This window comes from Hoplias malabaricus, chromosome 14, assembly GCF_029633855.1.
Source record: "Hoplias malabaricus isolate fHopMal1 chromosome 14, fHopMal1.hap1, whole genome shotgun sequence".
Classification (NCBI taxonomy): Eukaryota; Metazoa; Chordata; class Actinopteri; order Characiformes; family Erythrinidae; genus Hoplias; species Hoplias malabaricus.
The window spans coordinates 26,022,298-26,044,194 of record NC_089813.1 but is presented as its reverse complement, the minus strand read 5'-3'; the positions used below and the strand labels follow the sequence as shown (position 1 = coordinate 26,044,194).

The 21,897-nt window shown below is 37.9% G+C and overlaps 1 protein-coding gene across 2 annotated transcripts in view; it reads right to left on the bottom strand.

Annotated features, from left to right (window-relative positions):
• ccser1 (coiled-coil serine-rich protein 1) overlaps positions 1-21,897 on the bottom strand; it is a 104,252-nt gene that overhangs the window by 73,556 nt on the left and 8,799 nt on the right. For both annotated transcript variants that reach the window (XM_066644432.1, XM_066644433.1), the window contains exons 3-5: positions 21,640-21,824; positions 6,636-6,726; positions 5,602-5,713 (exon numbers count right to left, since the gene is read on the bottom strand). In XM_066644432.1, the coding sequence (XP_066500529.1) occupies positions 5,602-5,713; positions 6,636-6,726; positions 21,640-21,824 (388 nt within the window). The remainder of the gene's footprint in view (positions 1-5,601; positions 5,714-6,635; positions 6,727-21,639; positions 21,825-21,897) is intronic.

Here is a 21,897-nt window from a genome sequence, read left to right as displayed (position 1 = left end):
GAGAGGAGCATTACATATCTCAGGATAATGGGAGGAGGAATGGAGAAAGATGGCTAGAACAGAATCACAAATGTGTCCATAGTTAGTATGGTCGTAAGCTGAACAGCACATTTGGTGGCTGCAGATAACAGGATGAGTAGGAGGTGCTTTAAAAAACAAATGCAGTGCTATAGGGAGAAAAAAAATGTGAGGCATGAGAAAAAAACAGAAAACAGAAAGGAGAAAAGTAATGGCAGGATATGTATGAAAAGAAAGAGAGATGAAAGAAAGCACAGCAGGAGCAGATAGAAAAGAGAAATGGACAAATAAAGAGAAGAATACACCGTGCTAAACAACGGCACTTTCCACTGCATGGAACGTACACAATTCTACTCGACTCGGCACAGCTCTTTTGCTGTTCGACAGGCCAAAAATGGCCTGGTCCCTGGAACCCAGTACATTTTTAGTCCCAGCTCACTCTGGGTTCCAACCGTGCCAAGTAGTTACTAAATGGTGACTGTAAAAACTTGCCACTTGTAAAAGCTCTTAAGTTACAGCAGCTTTCATATTTATTTTTTATCTGACACAAAATAGCAGCTCGTAACTTTTAGGTGTTTTGAAGAGGTTAATATGCTCCTTAGGCCGATGGCCGTCTAAAATTTCCAGTGCAATCCGGACGTGCAACAAGTAAAGCTGCAACACATGAATACACAATGAGTAAACAGCGTCTAATTTTACTGCCACCATTGTTGTCGTTTTCAAAGTCAGTAATTCCTGTTAGAGATGGGGATTTGTAATGTCACCGGTTTCATTCACGGGGGATTCACTGAGCCGAGCCGCGTCGAGCCATACCCATGCAGTGGAAAAGCACCGCAAATTTAAAAGTTACTCAGTTCAGGTAGAGAAGCCTCAAATAGTGTGTGTGTGTGTGTGTGTGTGTGTGTGTGTAGGTATATACCAGCAGGAAATAAAAAAAAAAAACACTCAAAGATGAAGAAAAAAAAAAAAAAAAAAAAAAAAAAAAAAAAAAAAAAGAGTAGCAGTAAGCAAAACAAAAACAGAAAGAAGGCGGCATTAAATGCTGGGCGAAAAGCAAAGTAATGCAAAATAAAGAAAATGAGTCCAATGGTTTCCTTCCCAGCTTTAAGTAAGCTGCTCTCAGAATATGCCCATACTGTTTCACTTTACTGGGCTTTACAAGTCATTTGTCAGCTGTTTATTATTGTTTTCCTTCACTCTGCAAGCCTAAATGTCTCTTTTTGTAATGTAAGTGTATGTTCAGCTGGTAACAATGTTCATGTTATACACATTATTGAAACTTGTTTATTGTGTGTCATTTATCAGTGGTAAACACACTGGAATCTTACATTTACTCCCACTTCTTTGAAATGGAAAAATAGAAAATGTCCACTGTGTTTTATGCAGTAAAGTGCTCTAAACAGCTCTGCGTGACATCTACGCTAATGTCATATTTTGACTTTTTGACTCATTCACACTTGCTGTTTCTTCGCCTCAGTCCACTTTTCAAGCTGAAACAGAGCACTCCAGGACATGACCTCATTTTTCGTTTGTTTGTTGTAGTAATTCTACACCTAAACATACAAATTGGTTACGGGTGTCCAGTTCCCTCCTTTGACGACTCTCAGTGTTTTTAGTGTTGACTTCTTTAAGAAAGCAGAAGTGGTGGTTGCAGGCGTAGTTTGACACTAATTCAAATACTAATTTGACTTTTTTTTTCCCCAACGTGGATTGCAATTTGCCACGGCTGACTGTGTTCATCGTCTTAAATGTTTTCTTTAAAGTGCAGGATATTCACAGAAAAATTGCCATCCTCCTACAAACTTTTACCTTGTGGGAAAATCCTATTTTTCAGCACTTCATTAATCAACAGTCATTATGTGCGCAGAGGCAATCATATGGGCTAGAAACGTTACAACTCATGAAGCATCTGAATTTCAAATCTGCTTTCCATTTGATGTGGCCTAATAAATTAGGTGGGCGGCAGCTCCGAGCCAAATCGACGACTGTGTCTTTTCAGTGACGTCAACCGGCTTCTTTATTGCAGGCGACATGACAAGCATGACTCAGCAAGAAATCCCAAGAGACACCCCCCTTACAGCCCAAGCTGACATAAAGGAGGCGACTGAGGAGAACTGTCATGACTTCTGTACTAAGAGCATGATCAAAGGTTACTATAATAGTGTGCATTCATGATTCGACTGGGTTTTGACTGAGCTCCGTTGAGTAGGAATGCTCAGACCAAAACTATTTTGTTCTCCTTTGTCAAGACTCATGCGCATGCCTAAGAGCCCTCCTCTCTGAATCACCTTGACAGCGAAGGAGACTGAGAAAGTAGCACAGGGCCAGGCACGCAGCCTTCTGTTGAGGAGAACCACAGCTTGTGAGAACCTGTGCAGCCTGTCCCTCCTGCTGCAGCAAACCTGTTCTTGAAGGACACACAAGAGGCAATTCGTGTCTCATATTTAAGGCACCTGACCAGCTGAACTCAGGCCAGACTTTGATTCCAGAGGGAGGGGATCATGAAACACATTGGTTAGAAGGTCCCATTTTCAGGGGTAGGGTCAACATTGTGACTAACTGAATCCAGTCATGACGTAATGGCAGCAAGCTGCCTTCTTGCTTCCAAAACATATATATGAACAAAATGTTGCCAGCTTTCCTGGAATTTCCATACTTCAATGCCCTTGCATAATAATGCTAACCATACACTAGAAGACTTTGAAAAGACTTTGAAAATACTAACACCCTCTCTCATCGAAACACGTCACACGCAAACTATGATTTTGCAGAGTCACCAACTGCAACTAAATTCCTCAATACCCCCTCAGAAAAATGTGCCTCAAATGGATAAGTCCAAATAAGAAAAGGTTTTTACAGTACTTTGCAACGTTTTTGTGATTATTTATAATGTCTGTGTCTCTATTTGCATGAGCAAAGAAGAACCCTTGTGATCATTTTAAACACAATTGATTTTATAGGGAAAAAAGACAGAGTTAAAACAGCTCTCCTGACCAACACCAAACGATCGAGATGACAGGAGGGTGCTGCAACACCAGCACTACTCGTATGATTTATTCTGACAAAGAAATGTGTCTGTGATAGTGAAATTGCTTGAAAAGCAGTTTGGTGTAAGGCTCACTGACTTTGTATTTGTTCAGTACTGTTCCCATAAAGTGGGCTGCATCCCTTCCCTCTACTTTCTCTATGGACATTCCTGCCTCAGTCTGTAGAGCTGTATTTAAGAAAGGGAGTAGAGTTCCCAAGAAACCTAGGCTACTACACATCAGTTTCCTCAACGGTTGATGCGTTTTTCATGCAAACATCTGAGATTTCGCCTTGGGAAAATAAATCGCGTCACTTAGTCAGGGTGGAGGATTAAAGTCTATAAACTGCATCCTCAGCGGTGGGTGAGGGCAGACACACGGCTGCATATGGCCCTGCAGCCACAACAAGTAAACTGCCATCTCTGAAGCACTGTCCCTTTCCTGCACTGACAGTTCACCGCAGCTGCAGTCTCATAGGAAAGCTGTTTTTCGCCAAGCCTTCAGAACGACGAATTCCTCGATTATGAGAAAAAGCCAATTACCTAGCTTTTATGAGTTTCATTACTTTACAACTCGGCTAAATTATTACTCCTGCTCAGAGCAACATGCCTTCCTTAACGCTTCTGTAGCTCCAACTGAACGCCAAGTGACAAATAATTACACATTGTAAAATGAGTTATGGCAGGCTAAAGAGCATTAGCAAGAGCAACAATGAAAAAGAAGAAACCCTTGTCAATCATAGAACCGTGCTGTCACAATAGAAACTGTGAGAAATTAACGACAACGAGAACGAAGAAAGGAAAACTAAGAATGAGCCACAAGCTGTTGGTGTTCAGTGAACATACAAGGGGGGACATTACAATCAACATTAAACACATCTGTATATTTAGCAGTGGTTGTCTAATTCAAAGCTGCTATAAAAAGGCACTGAGCCAAGGTCACTGAGACACTTCTTGCTGACAGAGCAACAACGCCTGTTCCAGAGAATCTTTGTAATGTTTAACGGTTAAATATTAAAACATTGTCTCCATTTTGCAAATGACTGCCTATCTACATCTACACAGTCCTAAAATAAACCATATTCATTCATTCATTCATCTTAATAAGGATTGCATCCTGAGATCAACGGGTGCATTGGAGGATCACACCCTGGACAGGGCACAAGCCAATCACATTGCATCACACATTCACTCAATCACACACACATCCAAATAACCAATCCACCTACCAATGTGTGTTTTTGGATTGTGGGTGAAAAGCAGGGCACACAGAGTCCTCTCAGACAGTGACCCAAGGCCGTGTTTGAACCCACAACCTCAGAACCCTGAAGCTGTGTGACAGCGACACTGCCTGTTACACCACGGTGCTGGCCATAAAATATACCATATGTAATATCCATAATCATTTATCAGAGTAATGACAGACATTTTTTTTACAGATTCCCAAGTAAACCATACGAATTATAGGCCATGTTCTAAAATTGTATAAATAATTAAAAGGTCAGGAAATATATTTAATTTTCTAGGCTAATTTGCATGCTAATATAATTTCTGCCACGTCCACATGGGATACATCTCGGTTTCAAATGACACTGCTGTCAGTACGTGCGAGGATAAGCCTGTCGTCAGAAGTGAGATCCAGCTTTGTCAAGAATCAGCTTTTCAAGAGTATATTTAGTTCAAACATTGACACATTATAATTTTATGTCTCTAAAAATGGATAATACAAAAAATATATAAATAAATAAAATAAGACACAAAAACAGACCTTTATAATTGTATAAATTATGGTAATCAGCTGTCAACATTATCAACACTGTCTTGTTAGCAAGAGAGTTTAGCATCCAGAGGATGAGGTTGATTTAACTAGCTGAGGGGCTAATTCAATCAAGCTGATTAGAATCTGCTACAACAGAGACAAAACTAAACCAGAACATCCTTGAACAAGAAGCGGTATTGATATACACTTCGGCAGAACACTGGAATGCAAATGGGTAATCCTACAGTGGTGCAAGTTATCTTTATTTTCTGAAGATCAATTTCTCAAGCCTACTGAAGAAAATCTAACAGAGATCAGCGTCAAACAATCACTAACTCATCATACACTCATAATCCGCTCTCAATAGGATCAGATTAAATTAATTATATAATTATTAAAAGCAACCAGAGAAAGACAGCCTTCAAAATCCAGGCAATTTGAGTGGTTCAGTGCTGGCAACAAAACTGAGCTTTAGACCTTTTATACAAAAATATGTATAATAATAAAAAAAGAAAATTAAAAATTGAGAGTCTCAATCATTGTCTTCCGTTATGCATCCATTAAACAATCTCTGTGTTGGTAAATAATGCATGAGCAGTTCACAGAGGATTAAAATGTTATTACTATTTCATAGAAGTGGTCACCTCAAGTTCTGTTCTTGGCTTGAAGTGAAGGCATTGTAGCGTGTCAGTGAAATTGAATTGTCATAAGAGGATGTGTGAAGGAAAGGTCAGAGAGGAGAAGAGAGGAGAGGAGAAGAGAGGAGAAGAGAAGAGAGGAGAAGAGAAGAGAAGAGCACCTGTTGTGTTCCCTGGTCTCCTTGGCAAGGGTCTGTTCCATTGGGGACTCCATGGGGGAAGGCAGCAGGTTCGGGCAGGAGGTGAGAGACAGGCTGGAGTCTTCTTGAGAAGCTAAAATAAGAAGCAGCAAGGCCAGTGGTCACCCATAAAAACTCAAGCTGGTGGCTGTGACTGAGATTTAACATGACCATCGTTCATCACCAGAGGCTGACTTTATGTAATGCTGGACTATGTAAAGTGGAACAAACTGACAAGTACAGCAAGTTAATTAAGACATATAACTGCCCTTGAGTTTGAGAAAGGCATTATATAAATAGAAACTGAGAAAAAAAAATGTCTAATTATTAGCTTTTACAAAGAACGGTGATGAAATGTAACACGATGGCAACAATAAATAAATAAATAAAAGTATAAACCCATTCAGGAAACATTCAAAACCGATAATGGGATTGTTAATTGGCTGTTTGTTTTTTTCCTGTTTGTTTGTTTATTTTACAAATAATTATTGCAAATAAATTGATGAAAAAAGAAAAAAATTATCCCCCCCAGTTCCCTTCAGGATCTGATAAATCAAGGCACAGAGAGTAGTTTATGCCTGAGTCTATGAATTTCTTTCTGCATATGCAAAGATACTCACTTCTCATGCAAAAACTACATTAGCATTTATCAACAATGACATCCTCAGAGTTATTCCGTCTAGAGGGTTTGCCCTTGGTGCTTGTTTACGTGCAGAGTCGCGTGTACTGATGCAAGTCCTCCTGAAACAGCAGGGTGCTTAGAACATTAAGACTGACTTTATCTCTAATCTCTACGGTAGTGAGCGTGCAAAGCTTTAAAGGCTAATATGTTAGGAGTTATTAAAATCACTTAACGTTGCCTTAGTCCTCACGTACTTACATGCAGGATGTAAAATATGTAAAAGTGATTCCTGCAAGCAATCCAACCACTGGAGTATTGTGTAAGTGACTACTGCACAATATTCAGATTTGAACATGAGGATACTACATCAGTTGTAGTGCATCACTAGGTGTACCGTGTCTGTGTCTCTGGTCATCGGATAGCTCCAGGTCCAGCATCAGATCATCCTCGTCCAGCTCAGAAGAGCCTAGATTGTTCAAAACATCCTGTCAAAACAGAAGCCGTTTAGTCATTCTAAGTGACGTGTACATTTCCCCTGAAAATAGAAGCCACTGCATTTTAATACACATAATATTAATACATCCTATGCTGGTAAAAAACATGATCTAAGGGTACATCTTTTTTGGGTTGGGGGCAGGGGGCATGAAGCAAATCAAAATGAAGGTCAAAATAAATCAGTGCATCTAAATACCAGGTACTGGCTTACCAAATCACTCAAACTACGCCAGAGTCTCAGTGCCTTCTTTGCAAAGAGACACGCTGCCATCTTGTGGCCATTATAGAGAAAAAACCTCTTTTTTTAACAAAGACAAAAAGAACAAAAAGCAAAAAGTAAAAAAAAAAAGGCATACTGCTGAAATGCAGTCTAGGGGATAATTGTGCCTGAGAAATGAATGTAAAATGGTAAAAGAGGCAAAAGAAGAGACAGCTAGTCCCAGTAAAGCAGAACAAAATGGCAGCTCTGAGGGTAATTAGCCTACACAGACACGGCAATCAGACGCAAGAATGGGTTACTTGCTACAATTGAAAGTTAAGCAACTACTTAAAGACACTGCGAGCAGGGAATTGTGTAAGTTTAAGCCCCTATCAGGGAAATGTTACATCACCACAATTAGTCATAGCTATTATTAAAGCAATTTCCTCTCAAAAACTCAGAAAAATGTTTAGCTACTCCAGAGCCATTTCCTTTGGTAACTGCAGATTAATATCCGAACATTCAAGCACATTTCGGGTTTCCCGATATATAGATATAATTAGATTAAACTGACTGGAAGTAAAAACAGATCATCTTTTATTATTATTTGAATATCTTTGATGACAGCACAAATCTTTGAATGTCCTTCTGGTCTCTTTTGCATTAAAAAGCAGAGCATGATAGACATACTTAATTTTTGGCTCATATAGTGTTCAGCTAAAGGGTTCCTAGTTCATTTCTTTGAAATACTGTATTTAAGTGATTTAGATTTTCCCTAACATTCCATTAGCCAGACTGCCTATCCAGCCAAAACCAGTGCGGCACACATCAGCATGTAGTGGTTAGGCTAATAATTGAATTCTAATGTTCCGTCTAGAATGTGATTTGCACTCATGTTTTGGACCAAGTAAAATTCTTTTTTTGTTTTTGTTTTTTTCAGATATAAATATGCACTAAATTCAGATGTGGATTCCAGCGGATGTTCTTCCAAAATATGTTACACTGAAAACTGCAAACTGAAATATTAATATGGCAGCTGGGGTTACAGAGATGAGATGTTATTGCCCTTGATTTGGGGACAATAACAGATGTGAAACTCAAGCGAGGCGTTTCATCTATGCTATTATACTATGAGAATACACAGCTTCCCCTTTTTATTGTTTTTAATAAGATAAGCAATTAACTACCTAGCAAGCCCTAAACGTTTAGAGCACATTTGGTTTTCTTATAGATTAGGGAGTCTACACATTACTGTAGGTCGGTTTAATTCTTATACATTCCTATAGAAATATATATGCAAATTATTTTTTTGCCCAGGAGAAAATATAAAACATTCAGTCATACATGAATTCATCTGGTTTTAATTAACAGACTCTAAATTACCTCTAAATAGCTCACAAATACTGTTCTTGGAATTATAATAATAAATGTGCCAAGAATACAAAGTCTGGGTTATTCACATGTGTGGGTTATTCACTGGTGATTCCACTAACCTTGGGACGATATTCAATATTATCCATTTTTGAAATACTTTGGAATAATTATCATTCATTAGTTCCATTTTACACTCCACCTCAGTTTCTATAATCCCTCACCTTACTTTAATCACTCAGTTTGTAAAATTTTTCTAATCTATGGTTAGTTCAAACTCACAATATAAAAGACAGAACTTGATTATAGGCAATACAAACAAAACAGCAGCAACTTATTAACTACATATTCCTTATTTAAAAGAACATCTGAAATCATTTTACCATACATTATAAGCGTGACATAGAATGCTAGGCAACTTGTTTATGTAAACAGAGAAACTCATACAAGTGATCTGCTTTTTGATAGAAAGTAAAACAAACAATCCTTTCCCGAACAAGAGGGCTAAAGTTTCATAAAATAATGGCATTTAACCGCAGGTAAACCTGTTTAACAGACACAGTAGCTCAAGTTTAAATATAGCCCCCTCCCCCAGCCACCATTATTAATACAAGTTCCTTCTTCGTTTAGTTTAGCGTCTTCTTTTCATCATTTACTGGAAAGTCTACATTTCAGTCTACATCGCATATATTTAAATATGTCTTTTCTTATTAAAAGTGGGAATATGCTGAAAGGTGTAATGCTGTCATTTTTTTAAACATAAATATTTGAATGTAGCTTCCAGCTATAGAAGTTGGTGATAGCCACAGGTAGCCTGTACAGCCATGTACACTCTTAGAACTTAATATCTATTTGTAAATAATGTCTACATAAAAGCTTCATTTGATTTATTTACTAGTGGCATATACACCTTGCACATCATCCACTGTGTTAGAAAAGTGATTAAGAGATAATTGTTCTCAGTTTTAAACTTTAGGAGTACCAGAAGATTAAATTTTCAATTGAAACTACAGTATCTCAAGCTGCCAAGTAATGTAGTATATATTCTGACTTATAATTTTCCGCTATGAAGTGGTTATTAACCCTCAATATATCAACAGTGTATTATTAGTAGCAAAGACATTTCATTGATAGCTCTGATTTTTCCAGGAAACTGGATCGTTCCCCAGGAAACTGCAAGACTATATTTTTTGTAAAGTGTGCACAACGACACAAGGCCAGCCTCTCGTGTTTTCATGTAATCACTGGTAGTTTTAAAAGGTCAAACATCCAGTCTGAAAGCATACAGAGGAATCACTGATTTGCTGGTGTACGTGTATACATGCCATCTGCGATCTAACCACCAAGGACAAAAACTGCAGCTCACTCTATAATGTCCAAGTCTGAACATCTCATGTTAACATTTAGTGCTGAGAGGGATTTAGGAGGTGACAGAGATCTGACATTTGCTGTGACTCACTCGCTCCATCCCCAGACACCCAGATTGATTTTCTCACCCTCTCATGCCATAGCCAGAAGAAAACATCTTTAACTCATTAATGCTGCATCCTACAGCCTTTGTTAAGCAGGTCACAGAGTTCAATGGCAACACAAACAGCTTTCCATCTCCTGATATTTCAATGCTGCTTCAAAAAACATGCCCTTGCAAGGAAACATTCGGAAACATTCAGCTACACAAGGGATCATTCAAAGTCGGGCCTGAACTTGGGCTATTCTAGGATACTACCACTGCAGTGACACCCTCCAAATCAAAACAGAGTAAAACATTTCTGTATTTAACCTTTAGAAAGAGCCAGATTAGGACAATTAATTAACAGCAAGACTGAAACCCTTACATATTTAGAAGTAAAGCATTAGCGAAGCTAATCTCTCTGTGGCATGAGCCAAATGTTGTCAGCTTGTTATCTTTCATTATAAAGGGAAAGAGTTTTCTAGTGTCTAGCAATAGGTGAGCAATGTTTTTACATTGTACAGACCGGAAATAAGGGTCTCTACATAAACAAGGAGGGTCACTGCTATTTTTGTTTCGTTTTTTTTTTTTTTTTTTTTTGCCATTTTTGAAAACATTTTGTAGAATCTTAAAAAGAAGAAGTGAAAGTTTTACACTACTCAAGTCTAATCAGTCTGGACAATGCTGATATATTAAGTGACAACTGCTTTTCAGACAGTCTTTAAGGGCTCACTATTAAAAGTGGCCTTCACTCTTAATAAACTGAAATACATTACACCTAAATCAGAAAAAGGATACGCTCTCTCCTTAGAATATATAATGCAAAACTATTTAGCTGAATAAGATCAAGCTCACTACAGTGATCATAACCTTAGATAAACTAAAAAAAAAATAACTATATACAAATTAACAGTAGTGCAAAATAGACTGATCTGACACATGATTAAAGTTGACACTGAATGTCTCATTACAATGGCACCTGTCAAGAGTAGGCTATTATAAGCAGAACGTGCACAGACGTTTTTCTTGGAAGCAAGAAAACTTGACCAACATAATGATCTGAGCACCTTTGACATCGGTCAAATTGTGATGGTCATTGTTTTTGTCAGACTGTCTCCAAAAAGCAGGTCTTATGGGTATGCACTGGTTAGTACACACCAAAAATGGGCCAAGAAAGGACAACCGGTGACAGGCTCATGGGTGCCAAAATCTCAGTGATAAGCTAGGAGACCAATTTACTGTCCCACCAGTCTGTGGCTATGGAGTTCAGATAGAGCAAGCTTTAATAAAGTGTGGTCTATCAATATTATGTTATAGCCAGCATGTGAAACTGTCAATAGATCACTTGTAGTCCTCCTACTTTTGACCAATTTTTGGTATAAATTTACCGCTATTGTTCACGTTACAGATCAGTGGTTTGAATCTTGTGGCTAATTGCCTTATATAGGCCCACTAATTATAGATTGTGGGAGGTAAAATTATACAGTTTCCAGTCATGTATAACTTAGATACCTTAGACTTTGTCTCTTAAGTATTTAACAGTATGGTCAGATTATTGAGAATACTTTAATTCATCTTACTCAAAGACGATAGCCACAAATTATTACAGCTACTAGAAATGTCTAGACACCAACAGATGATATGATGAAGAAAATCTGGACACAGGGCCTGTCCCCGAACCACAAAGCAACTTGAAAGCAAAGCCTATATTTACAGCTCTACTGCAGGCATCCTTTCACTCTTCAAGGCTTCCGCTGGCACAAGATGTGCACAAGGGTCAAATGCTGTGACAGCCAGTTACATAATACCATGCATTAAGGGGCTTTGGAGTCATCTCAGCCGGTGTCCTACAAAGGACATGGATAAGCTGGTGAGAAGCCTGAGGGAAACAACTGAGCCACGCCTAGCAAGTCACCAGAAGAAAAGCCCTGCTGAATGGCCTCCATCCTGGACATTGGCTTTAAGCTGGCATGAAGACTGTAGGGCGCAGCTGAGAGGACTTCCCTCACAGCAAAAATCCAACACTGCCAAAAACGTTCAGTGGAAATGGGTTTGAAATGTCCAGCAAGACCACGGGAAGCCATCTGGATAAACTTGGTTAAGTAGATCAAACAAGCAGAGGTTCTACAGAAAATCTTTTTGTCAACAGGGAGCTTGAGACATGTCACTCACTGAGTCATCTCCTGACAAGTGCTGACCCACTGCCACCCTGGAATACAAATGCTGTTCTGCAGCCAATTCTCTGACAAAGAGCTGCTGCCAAATACAAACATGGCCCCAGCATCCTCTGCAGCTGTTCAGCACTTACTCGGCATAGGTGACTCAAACAGACAACTTCCTCAATTCAGCAGTCAAAACGAATTTAAGCAAACCTGAATATCCGGGTATGGTTTAAGTGAACATGAATATTCTAGCATGAGGCTATTATTTCGTCTTGGTTTTCTAATTTGCAAACAAGGAGGCCAGGGGACTTAGTAAAAACAAGCATAAGTAGTGGAAGAACAGATAAATATAAACTGACAAGATCGCAGAGAAACTGCTCAACATGAAACTTGAGGTCTGCCATCTAAATGTTTTCTCATAGTTATGAATAATACATGAATAGTGTTCCCAAAATCTGTAAACAATGCATTTTAAAAAGAAACACAGCAGAGGTTCTTGTGACCGTTTTAAAGGGCATCCTATGCTTCAGACCACCAGGAAAAGAAATCCTAGCCATAAATTTGCAGTCATATTTAGCTGTCAGCAACACAACAGCCAGTGTGTAATGAGGAATTTGTTTGTGTTTAGAGCCCCCAGTCCCACAGGGTCCAAATGTAATCATTACACACACTTGACAGGATTGCATAATGTGTTATTTCTGTACTGGGCTAAAGCTGGGCTGTCACTAACTATTAAACCAAATAAAACATGATTCGGTGAAAAGGCTCATTCAGCTCATTCATAATTGAGCAGCTTGTCCAAACTGCAGACACCCGAGGGCTTCGGGAGCATTTATACTGACCAGGACCGCCTTGCACAGTACCTGACATATATTTTCAGAGGTACATTCTCTCATATCACAAATGTCGATTGTTTTAGATCACAGCAAAAAAAAAAAAAAAAAAAAAAAAAAAAAAAAAAATCGCAAAAAAATAAAAAGAATACTAGCCAGATATCACAGAAAGCAGAGTTATCTTCTTTTCAGGTCAATGAACAGTTCTGAAGAAAAGCAAGACCATGTAGTATTCTACTTTGGAAACAGGGCATGGATTCAGTTCCTGTTTAAACCGGCCAACACAGGCTACAATTTAGCATGCAGCTTGGATTACTATTCATTAAATGGCTGCTCTATTCTGACAAAATGGCATGCAGGAGCATCAATGCAAAGTGATATTAATGATGATTAGCAATAAAAAGCTCATTTGTTCAGAAAGACTTCACTCCCAATATCAGTAATAAGGACACTGATAACATCTCAACAGCAATAAAAGTACATCCTCATTCTCCTAGGTGAAAACTAAAAAGGTATCACTATTAGGAAAAAGGCAATATTCATCTTTTATTGATACATCAATCATATTTGGTGAAATTAAGACTGCTTAAGAATATCCCAATAAAATTATGTGGTAAATTAGGGTAATGTGCAAACTGAAAAACACATTTCGGTTTCTAACCTGTTTAAACAAGCCGATGTTCCTAAAACAGACTCTTCTCCATTGATAATAATTAGTCACATTGATATTATCAATGACAAATATATTGGCAGGCAATAGAAAACATAAAAACTCATGTTTCAGGTTTGCCCTAATGTTTAGCTTCTTATGGTTAGTACAGGCTCTGGATTACATTATTCAGTTTAAATTATTCAGATAAAGTTTCTACCTTAATTACTAAACCTGTCATTACCATAATTACATTAGTAATCAGACATCCTACAAATACTTCAGAATAAACTAGCAAGAGTTCATTAAAAGGTCAAACAAAATCAAACTCTGCTGAACCACAACAGACAATGCAGTCTTTCAAAAAGGTTCAAATCCAATAAAATGCATCTAATGCAAACAAACCTCTATCAGACCCAACCTGAAAATTGTGCATAGTTGTATTTTTAGTTCTGGTCTGTTCAGAATATTTGAAGTCAAGCCATAGCCATATTTGGCACCAGCTGCTAGGAAAATCCTGTTTTTTTAAATTACATTGTATTCTAGCTTAACCTAGCTTGAAAATTTTTGTTTTATCCAAGTCTTGCAATATTTTGAGATATTCTACAGCAGAGGTTCTTAAATGAGGGGTTTTGATGTGATCCCAGGGGGGGTCACAAGAGTGGTTATACAAACAAATATAAAGATGCAACCCATTGCACAGCCCTCCCGGAGTGGTGGCAGATGGAGGAGTTGTTTGATGCAAAGATGCATATGATTAAATGTACTGTGCAGACCAATCATCATTCCTCATTATACTCCATAAGTGAAACTAAGCTGTGTTAGTGCTGCTGGTCCTCACTGCCACCCACATACTCTGCATTCAATTAAAAAGGAAGGTTTGTGTGCATTAGGAGGATCACATCAGCAGACATTTACTAAATTAGTAGATACTGCCTGATTTGTTGGACATGTTTCTTTACTGAAGATTCTCTCCTGAATATGTGGAATTGAAAGAATCTTTCTATGTGTGAATATAATGAAGATATAGGTGATTACACTATTTAAGGGAAAGGATAAGTTTTATTGGGGAAAACAATACAATTAAAAAGAAGCTCCAGTACCCTGCTGGGTTGCCTCTAGCATGGATACAAGATTTGCCCACAAATGTTGCAGCTGGGCCTGTAGATCCTGCACAATCATAGGCTGCTGCAGCTGGTGTCCCACCTGGTCTCATAAATGTTGAATTGGTGATCAATCAAGGTGGCCAAGGAATTGTTGCAATCTGGTGGAGACCTTCCTCAGAAACACTTGCTTTGTGTGGGCTAGAATTATCCTGCTGAATAATGCCAGTTGGAAGTCTTGCCATGAGAGGCAGCACATGTGGCTGCAGGATGACTTGGACATATCTCTGAGCTGTCGCACGCAATGGCTGTACATATCATCACACTAGTAGTTGGGGCAGTGTGTTGTTTCACAGCAATTACAAGAATGAAGCTCATCACCAAATGGCCTCCGTACTCTAACACGACCATCTTCAGATTCCAAAAAACCTGAACCTTGTTACTGTAGCAGGTTTCTCGTTCCCAACACTTTGGTCAGAAGGGCCTAGACAGTTTGGAAATTTGTCAAAACAACTATCCTGTTTCTCTCTGTACAATGATTTGCCCCCTCTCAATGCCTGACAACTGCCCAAAATGTCTTTGAGTGCCTCATAGAGGCATGTCTAGTGGGCAACTCTCTTTCACCAATGAGGTACACTACCCAAACGTATCTGAGAACCTAGTCATTTACAAATCTGTCTGAGACATAACTGCATGCCAAGTGTTGGAGCAATCTGGATGCATTACTTTTTTGCCAACAAGTGTGTTATCATCGTAGAAAACACATTATCAAGTAGATTTTATTTTTTTTCAATTAAGCATAATTAATCATGGCACACCTGCTACTTACATATTAGTTTGGAGCATGCTAATCTGTACTAGTCTTAGAATAGTACCGGTGAAAGCAAGATTGCAGTGCATCTCCTTCCTTTTTCAACATTCAGAGCCTTTGTAACAAAGCTCTGAATCTGTGTTTGTCTCACTGTACAACTGAAATATGAATGTTCACCTGAGCAGATCAGAACTTTCTTTGTACTGTTTCTGTGTGTAGCTGCTCCTGTTCTTTTTGTCTCTAATCTTGAACAGATCTCAAGTCCCTGCTGAGTAAAGCCATTCTGGTTCCACTGGATTAAACAGGCACTGCAACCAGCATGCTGCACTAAACAGATGCCTCCCTGTCAGAGGAAGTAAGAAAATTCATAACACACATGCTTTGAGTTTTCAACAGAGAGAAATGTACTATTTAATCATCACCTTCTTCCAAACTTTACAGCTTACTCCTTTTTCCAAAGGGATTACAGTGTATTTTACTGTGTATTTACTATTCCATGCCCTGATATCATTCTCATCATTATTAGCAGGCTGTGATCAAAGTCAATCATCAGAATTAACCTTTATTACCTTATTAGCCTCTGACTCTCACACTGGCTTTCCTCACGAGTCCATAACTTGTCATAGCAGGATTTTTTTGTTTGTTGCTTGCTGTAATTTGTACCTTGTACTTGTGGCTATCCTTCTCATCAATTTATTGATTGTTGTTCTTCAGTTATGACATAAGCAATGCTAATTATTATTATTGCAACATTCTTACAAATGATTGTGGTCAAAATAAACTGGTTAAACTTGTTTTTAATTTTCCCATTTGCATCAAGATGAAGTGGTCTGAACATACAAATATGAATATGCCTGCAAGCAGTTGTTCCTGGTTATTTTCAGTTCATAAATGATTATATGAGGAAAATATTTCAAATAAGATTGCTTTGCATGAATACTCACATAGGTAAGAGATGTTTTCCATAAATTTGTCTTATTTTTGGAAGACATTTGGCATATTTTAAAAAATAGTTAAGCCAAATAAATGTTTAAACAAATAATCTACACATAGCATTAATGTCTCCATCTCAGAAGTCACAAATAAAAGCAAAAGAAAAAGCAGGGCCGCCAAGCCTTTCACACACTGCTTTTGTTTAAAGCTAGAAAATAGCGCAAATCATTTCTGCTTTCACTTTCTGAACTCTGACCTGAGCCTTTGGCTAACCACTGATTGCAATGGCTGTGGAATAGATTCAGCCAGGCAGGAATTTCTCCCTCAAACTCTTACCTAGTGGTATAATCAGAATGTGGGCCCATGGTTTTTATCCCTGCGTGGTGTATCATCAAGAAAGTAACTGGAACAGGCTGCTCACAAAGCTTTCAAATCTTCTGTGTCCTCATACATAATACTTGCCTATAGTTATTTGTTTAACTCTTAAAAAATCCAAAATATTTAAGCATTAAAATCTGGCATATCTGAAAGGACTGATCACTTTCAGTCCACAAACTGATCATATGCCATCTTTCTCTTTGCTGGACTATATTAAAATTGACAGTAAGACAGCTACATTAACAATATCATCACTGTATTCATGAATCTTCAATATCATTTATTGCTTTAACATTCTGACAATGAATGCTACAAAATTAATTTGGCTCTAACTTAACCACATAACAATTAAAAAGCAACTGTGTACAGTTTCTGCTTTTACCCTGAGGGGGACATACTATAGGTAGGTTTTATGTTCCTAAGCCATTTAGGTGTGTAAATCAGAACCTGCACTTCCTTGTGCACTAAAGAACAATAGCACAGGATGCAGACTTCAGCTTAGCTCTTGTGGAAAACATTAGCCCGAAGGCAAACAAAGCAGGTGTTCATTATTCAGGCCGAGAAAATGTCAGCATGAACAACTCTGTTTGAATCATCTTAAAAAGCGGCTGATTAAATACAGCAGTGTCTGAATATGCTTCATATAAAAAAAAATAAAAAAAGACTGAATATTTATAAACACTTGTCAATATTTTTTGATGAAATGCAAGGAAAACACCAAAATACACAGATTTTTCTAGTTTACATATTGTCCCTGTTCAAATAAAAACATGCATCTCCCTAAATAGTAACTTTACAGGAGAAGGAAAAAACTATTTACGTTTAATGGAAGTGAATGTAAAAAGATTTTCATTCATTCATTTATTCATTCATTCATTCATTCATTGTCTGAAACCACTTATCCAATTCAGGGTCGCTGTGGATCCGGAGCCTACCCGGAATCACTGGGTGCAACACACCCTGGAGGGAGGGCCAATCCTTCGCAGGGTGACACACACTCACACACACAACTATGGATACTTTTGAATAGTCAATCCCCCTACCAACGTGTGTTTTGTAGCTTCATGAAATGGGTTTCCATGGCCGAGCCTTACGTCACCAAGCGTAATGCAAAGCATCACAAAATGCACAAAATGTGTTGGAAAGTACAGTATACCGGACTCTATAGCAGTAGAGACACGTGACAAATCACACCTCTCCATCTGGCAATCTGATAGACAAGTCTGGGTTTCGCAGTTGCCAGGTGAACGGGACTTGTTTGACTGCATTGTGCCAAGTGTAAAGTTTGGTGGAGTGGGGATTATGGTGTGGGTTTGTTTTTCAGGAGTTGGGTTCAGTCCCTAAGTGCCACTGAAATTAACCCTAAATGCTTCAGCATACCAAGAAATTTAGGACAATTTCATGCTCCCAACTTTGTGGGGACAGTTTGGGGATGCTCTAACATATTAAACCCTATGGATTAAGAATTGTATGTCACTTAAGTTCATAGGCATGCAAATGCAGACAAACGAATGCTTTTGGCAATATATTATATAAAATAAACTAATTCTTTCAAATTAAATTGTTATACATGCTATAACAGGAGGAGGCCATGTCAGTGCAAAGTACGCCTATCACAAGCTGAAACATAATGAGAGGCTTCTTTACTTCTTCAGACAGAATCTAAAATCATCCATTAACCATCAGTCAGCTACTTCTTAATTTACTACAGCATACAAATTGCTCTTGAAAAATTATTTGCAATGCAGTTGATCCTACAGCACAGCAATATTAAGCTACTTTTTAAAACTTGGCTATGAACAAGCTATATAGGCTGTAAATCTCGACCTCATTTTGCTTTGAGTTAACTTTACTGCTTGCATTACACCAATGCTGATTAACATAAGCTGTGGTAATAAATACACAGTAAAGCCAAACAATGCCAGACCTGTATATTTCACCTCCTGCCTGGGTTTAGGCACAACTTTTGATGAAAATGGCTCTAAGACTATTATATAGTCTATTTGGTCTTAGATCTACTGCACTGCCAGGCCCTGTGCTGGTGTCCAGTAGACTACTTATGATGCTCTCTGAGGCACAAAAAAACACCAAAAAAAAAGAAAAAAAAAAACCGGAAACTCAGAAACCTCATCTCTTAATTTGTGTTGTTGTCCTTTGGGCTATAACAATTTATCATCATGATTAAGTACTCACTGATTTTATGTCTAGCTACTTCAGTTATGCATGGAGTAAAATTGCAGCTATAGATCCCTCTGTTCCCTTATGTGATGTGATATTTTTCAATATATTGTGGCAGAAATTATTGCAATAAATGATATTACTGTCATTTAAAGACCATTTTATGCCATTGATATAATGATAATCTAATAGGAATTAGGGTGTAATTACAGCCCCTTTAAAAAGCAATAAACCTTTAGAAATGTTGCAATTAATAATATGTGGACATTGGAACTGGAATATTAAAAATACTTAAATAAATACTTAACCAATTATATAAATAAAACATAAATAAAATAGAGGCACTTTCCACCAAACATAGAGATCAGAGAAAACCTGAGAACAGGACAGCAAGACAGGCTAAAATATTGGTTATGTTCATTCTTGTGTAAACAAACATGCAAGTAAACACAATGGGTGATATAGAGCTCAGCAATACATATTGAGGAAATATGCATATATTATACAATAAGCCTATAAAGTAATTATTGTGACAGCCGTAGTATGGTGTACATTTTAGGACATCCTCAGACCTTAGCGTCAGTACTCTGGCATTGAACAGAACGGCATCGTTCCTCATACGAAACGACTTAAAAGTCTCAGAAAAAACATCGTCATGTCTCAGATCTCATGTGATTAAACATCAGGCTTTAGAGCAAACAGCCTCTGAACAAACTCCCTCAGAAAAAAAGACTTCAGAGCAAACGGCATCAGACCAAACTCCCTCTAAAAAAAGGCTCCAGCCCAAACTCCCTCAGAAGAAAAGACTTCAGGCCAAACGGCCTCAGCCCAAGCTGCCTCCGAAAAAAAGGCTTCAGCCCAAACGGCCTCAGAAATAAAAAGGATTCAGACCAAACGGCCTCAGCCCAAACTCCCTCAGAAAAAAAGGGCTTCAGACTATCCAACAATAGTACCACTGTCTATGCCACTGTTGTTGTTATAAAAACATTGTTTTAAAAAGTCCTAAAATACTAAATTTCAAATCACTCTAAACTGTAAACTTTAAACCAATTGCATTGAAGCCTGCCTTATTATCACAAGTAACTACAGCCAGACTAACTACAGTAAGCCAAATAGGAGTAAACCTCAAAAATGGGAGTTTCATTTCAATGACCATTTTAAATATTAATAATTATTTAATGTGGGACACAAAATTGAAAAAGCAATAAGGTGAATTCATTTTTAAGCATGTGATTTGAATAAACAGTAGAGCATGTTAGTCATTAAACTTTTGTAAACAGAATAGATATTGTTACATTTTGGGACTACCTTGATTATGGTTTAATTTATAATTTATGAGTTCTGAATGGTTTGGATTAATGAATCACTAATACATTTATTAACAAATATTTTTTAAAATACCAGATATTTACCAATACTTTTTAATATGAATATTATCCAAAACACCAGAAAATTTTAGTGGTACTTAAGTTTGCATTAATAGAGTAAATGACTTGATGATTCCCTGGTACTGCTAATAGATGAAGGCCAATCTCCTGACATGCACATTACATTAGAAATCTCAAAGCTGGAACTGCCAACAACAGCACTGCAATTAAACAATAGAATTCATTTTCTACGATGAAAATCAGAAAAGTCTGAAATTTTTGCAGATCGATTTATTAAGCTTAGGATGTGTTATCCTAACAAACACATAATTTCCTATTTATAACCACAAAGTCTAAATGCTGTTTCTGTGAATCTGAAGAGGCTGTATACACTGGAAGTATATTAAATAAATACAGAAGTGGTTGGATATTAGTTTCCCCTCACTGTAACAACCAATATGACTGTTTGAATAACATTTCATTGTAATGTATAACTCCATCCTCAAACTACATCCTCTTCACTTAAATCAGCAACAAACCCTTTGTGTAATGTCAGAGATTATTCCTCATCATGACTCTGCATAGGAAGCTCAGAAGAATCTCAGACACACAACTTATAGTGATGGAAAAGGCAATGTGTAATTACAGTGCAGCAGTTTATTGAAAAATAAATAAATAAATAAATATATAAAATTCACACAAGCCTCTATGCATCACGTTGCCAGGAAAGGACACCTGTGCTTAGTCAGCCGGGGCACTGAAGTAAGGGATCTTAGAAGGGCAAAATAAAAGAGAAGGAGAGCAGATTCCACCAGGTACCAAGCACTGTTGAGTTGCTCAGCAACCCTGTGTGAGAGGATTTGTCTGTTCAATTAGGCGCTGTGATTTTATCCTTGGGTGAGAATCTAATCTTTTAAAGGGTGGAGTGAAGGTCTAAGCAAGCTAAGTTTATACCAGAAGTGGAACTTAGAAACCTTCCTTCAGAAACCTGAAATGCATGTGATACATGCATTTACTTCAGCTCAAACAGGTCACTGATGGTCTAATTTGGTTTATAAAATTCTTCTAAAGAATGCCTCTGTGTGGGTTTCTCAATATAGGCTTAGATTAAAGGCTCATATCTTAAATTTCATTTCTCTCCTGAGACAACGAAATACTCAGGGATAAACTGATGTAGGCAGAAAAGATGGATATTTGTAGGGATATATATAGTCATATGAATTTTCAGCACATCTTATAAATAGTTAACGATTGGCTATTTTGGTTAGCTTCCAAATATGAGCTGCATAAACAATGAGTGTAAGCACTTATATGTTACATATTTCAAAAAAAGGAAGACATTTTGGGATGGGGGTTGTGGGTGTTTTTTTTTTCCATGTGAAAGCATATTTTCCAGTACTTGACTGCTGAATCGAGTTTTGAGTATTATACTAAACATGGTGCCCCATGAGCTTCCCCATTCAACTTACCATGCTGCCCAACTTGGAGGATGAGGAGTTGGTTCTCTGTTTGGCCAAGCTGCTAACCTCCATACAGTGAGGCTCTCTGAGGTTGAGGTGAAGTCTGGGTCCTCCAGCTCCCTCTGAGGCAGAGCGGAGCCGCCTCTCCATCCGCTTCACCTCGTGATACGGACTGCCATTACTGCACATGGAAACTATGGACAGTGAAATATAATAAGCTTAGGTTATGTACATTGTATGTATTGATATTCAATTCCAGAATCAGGC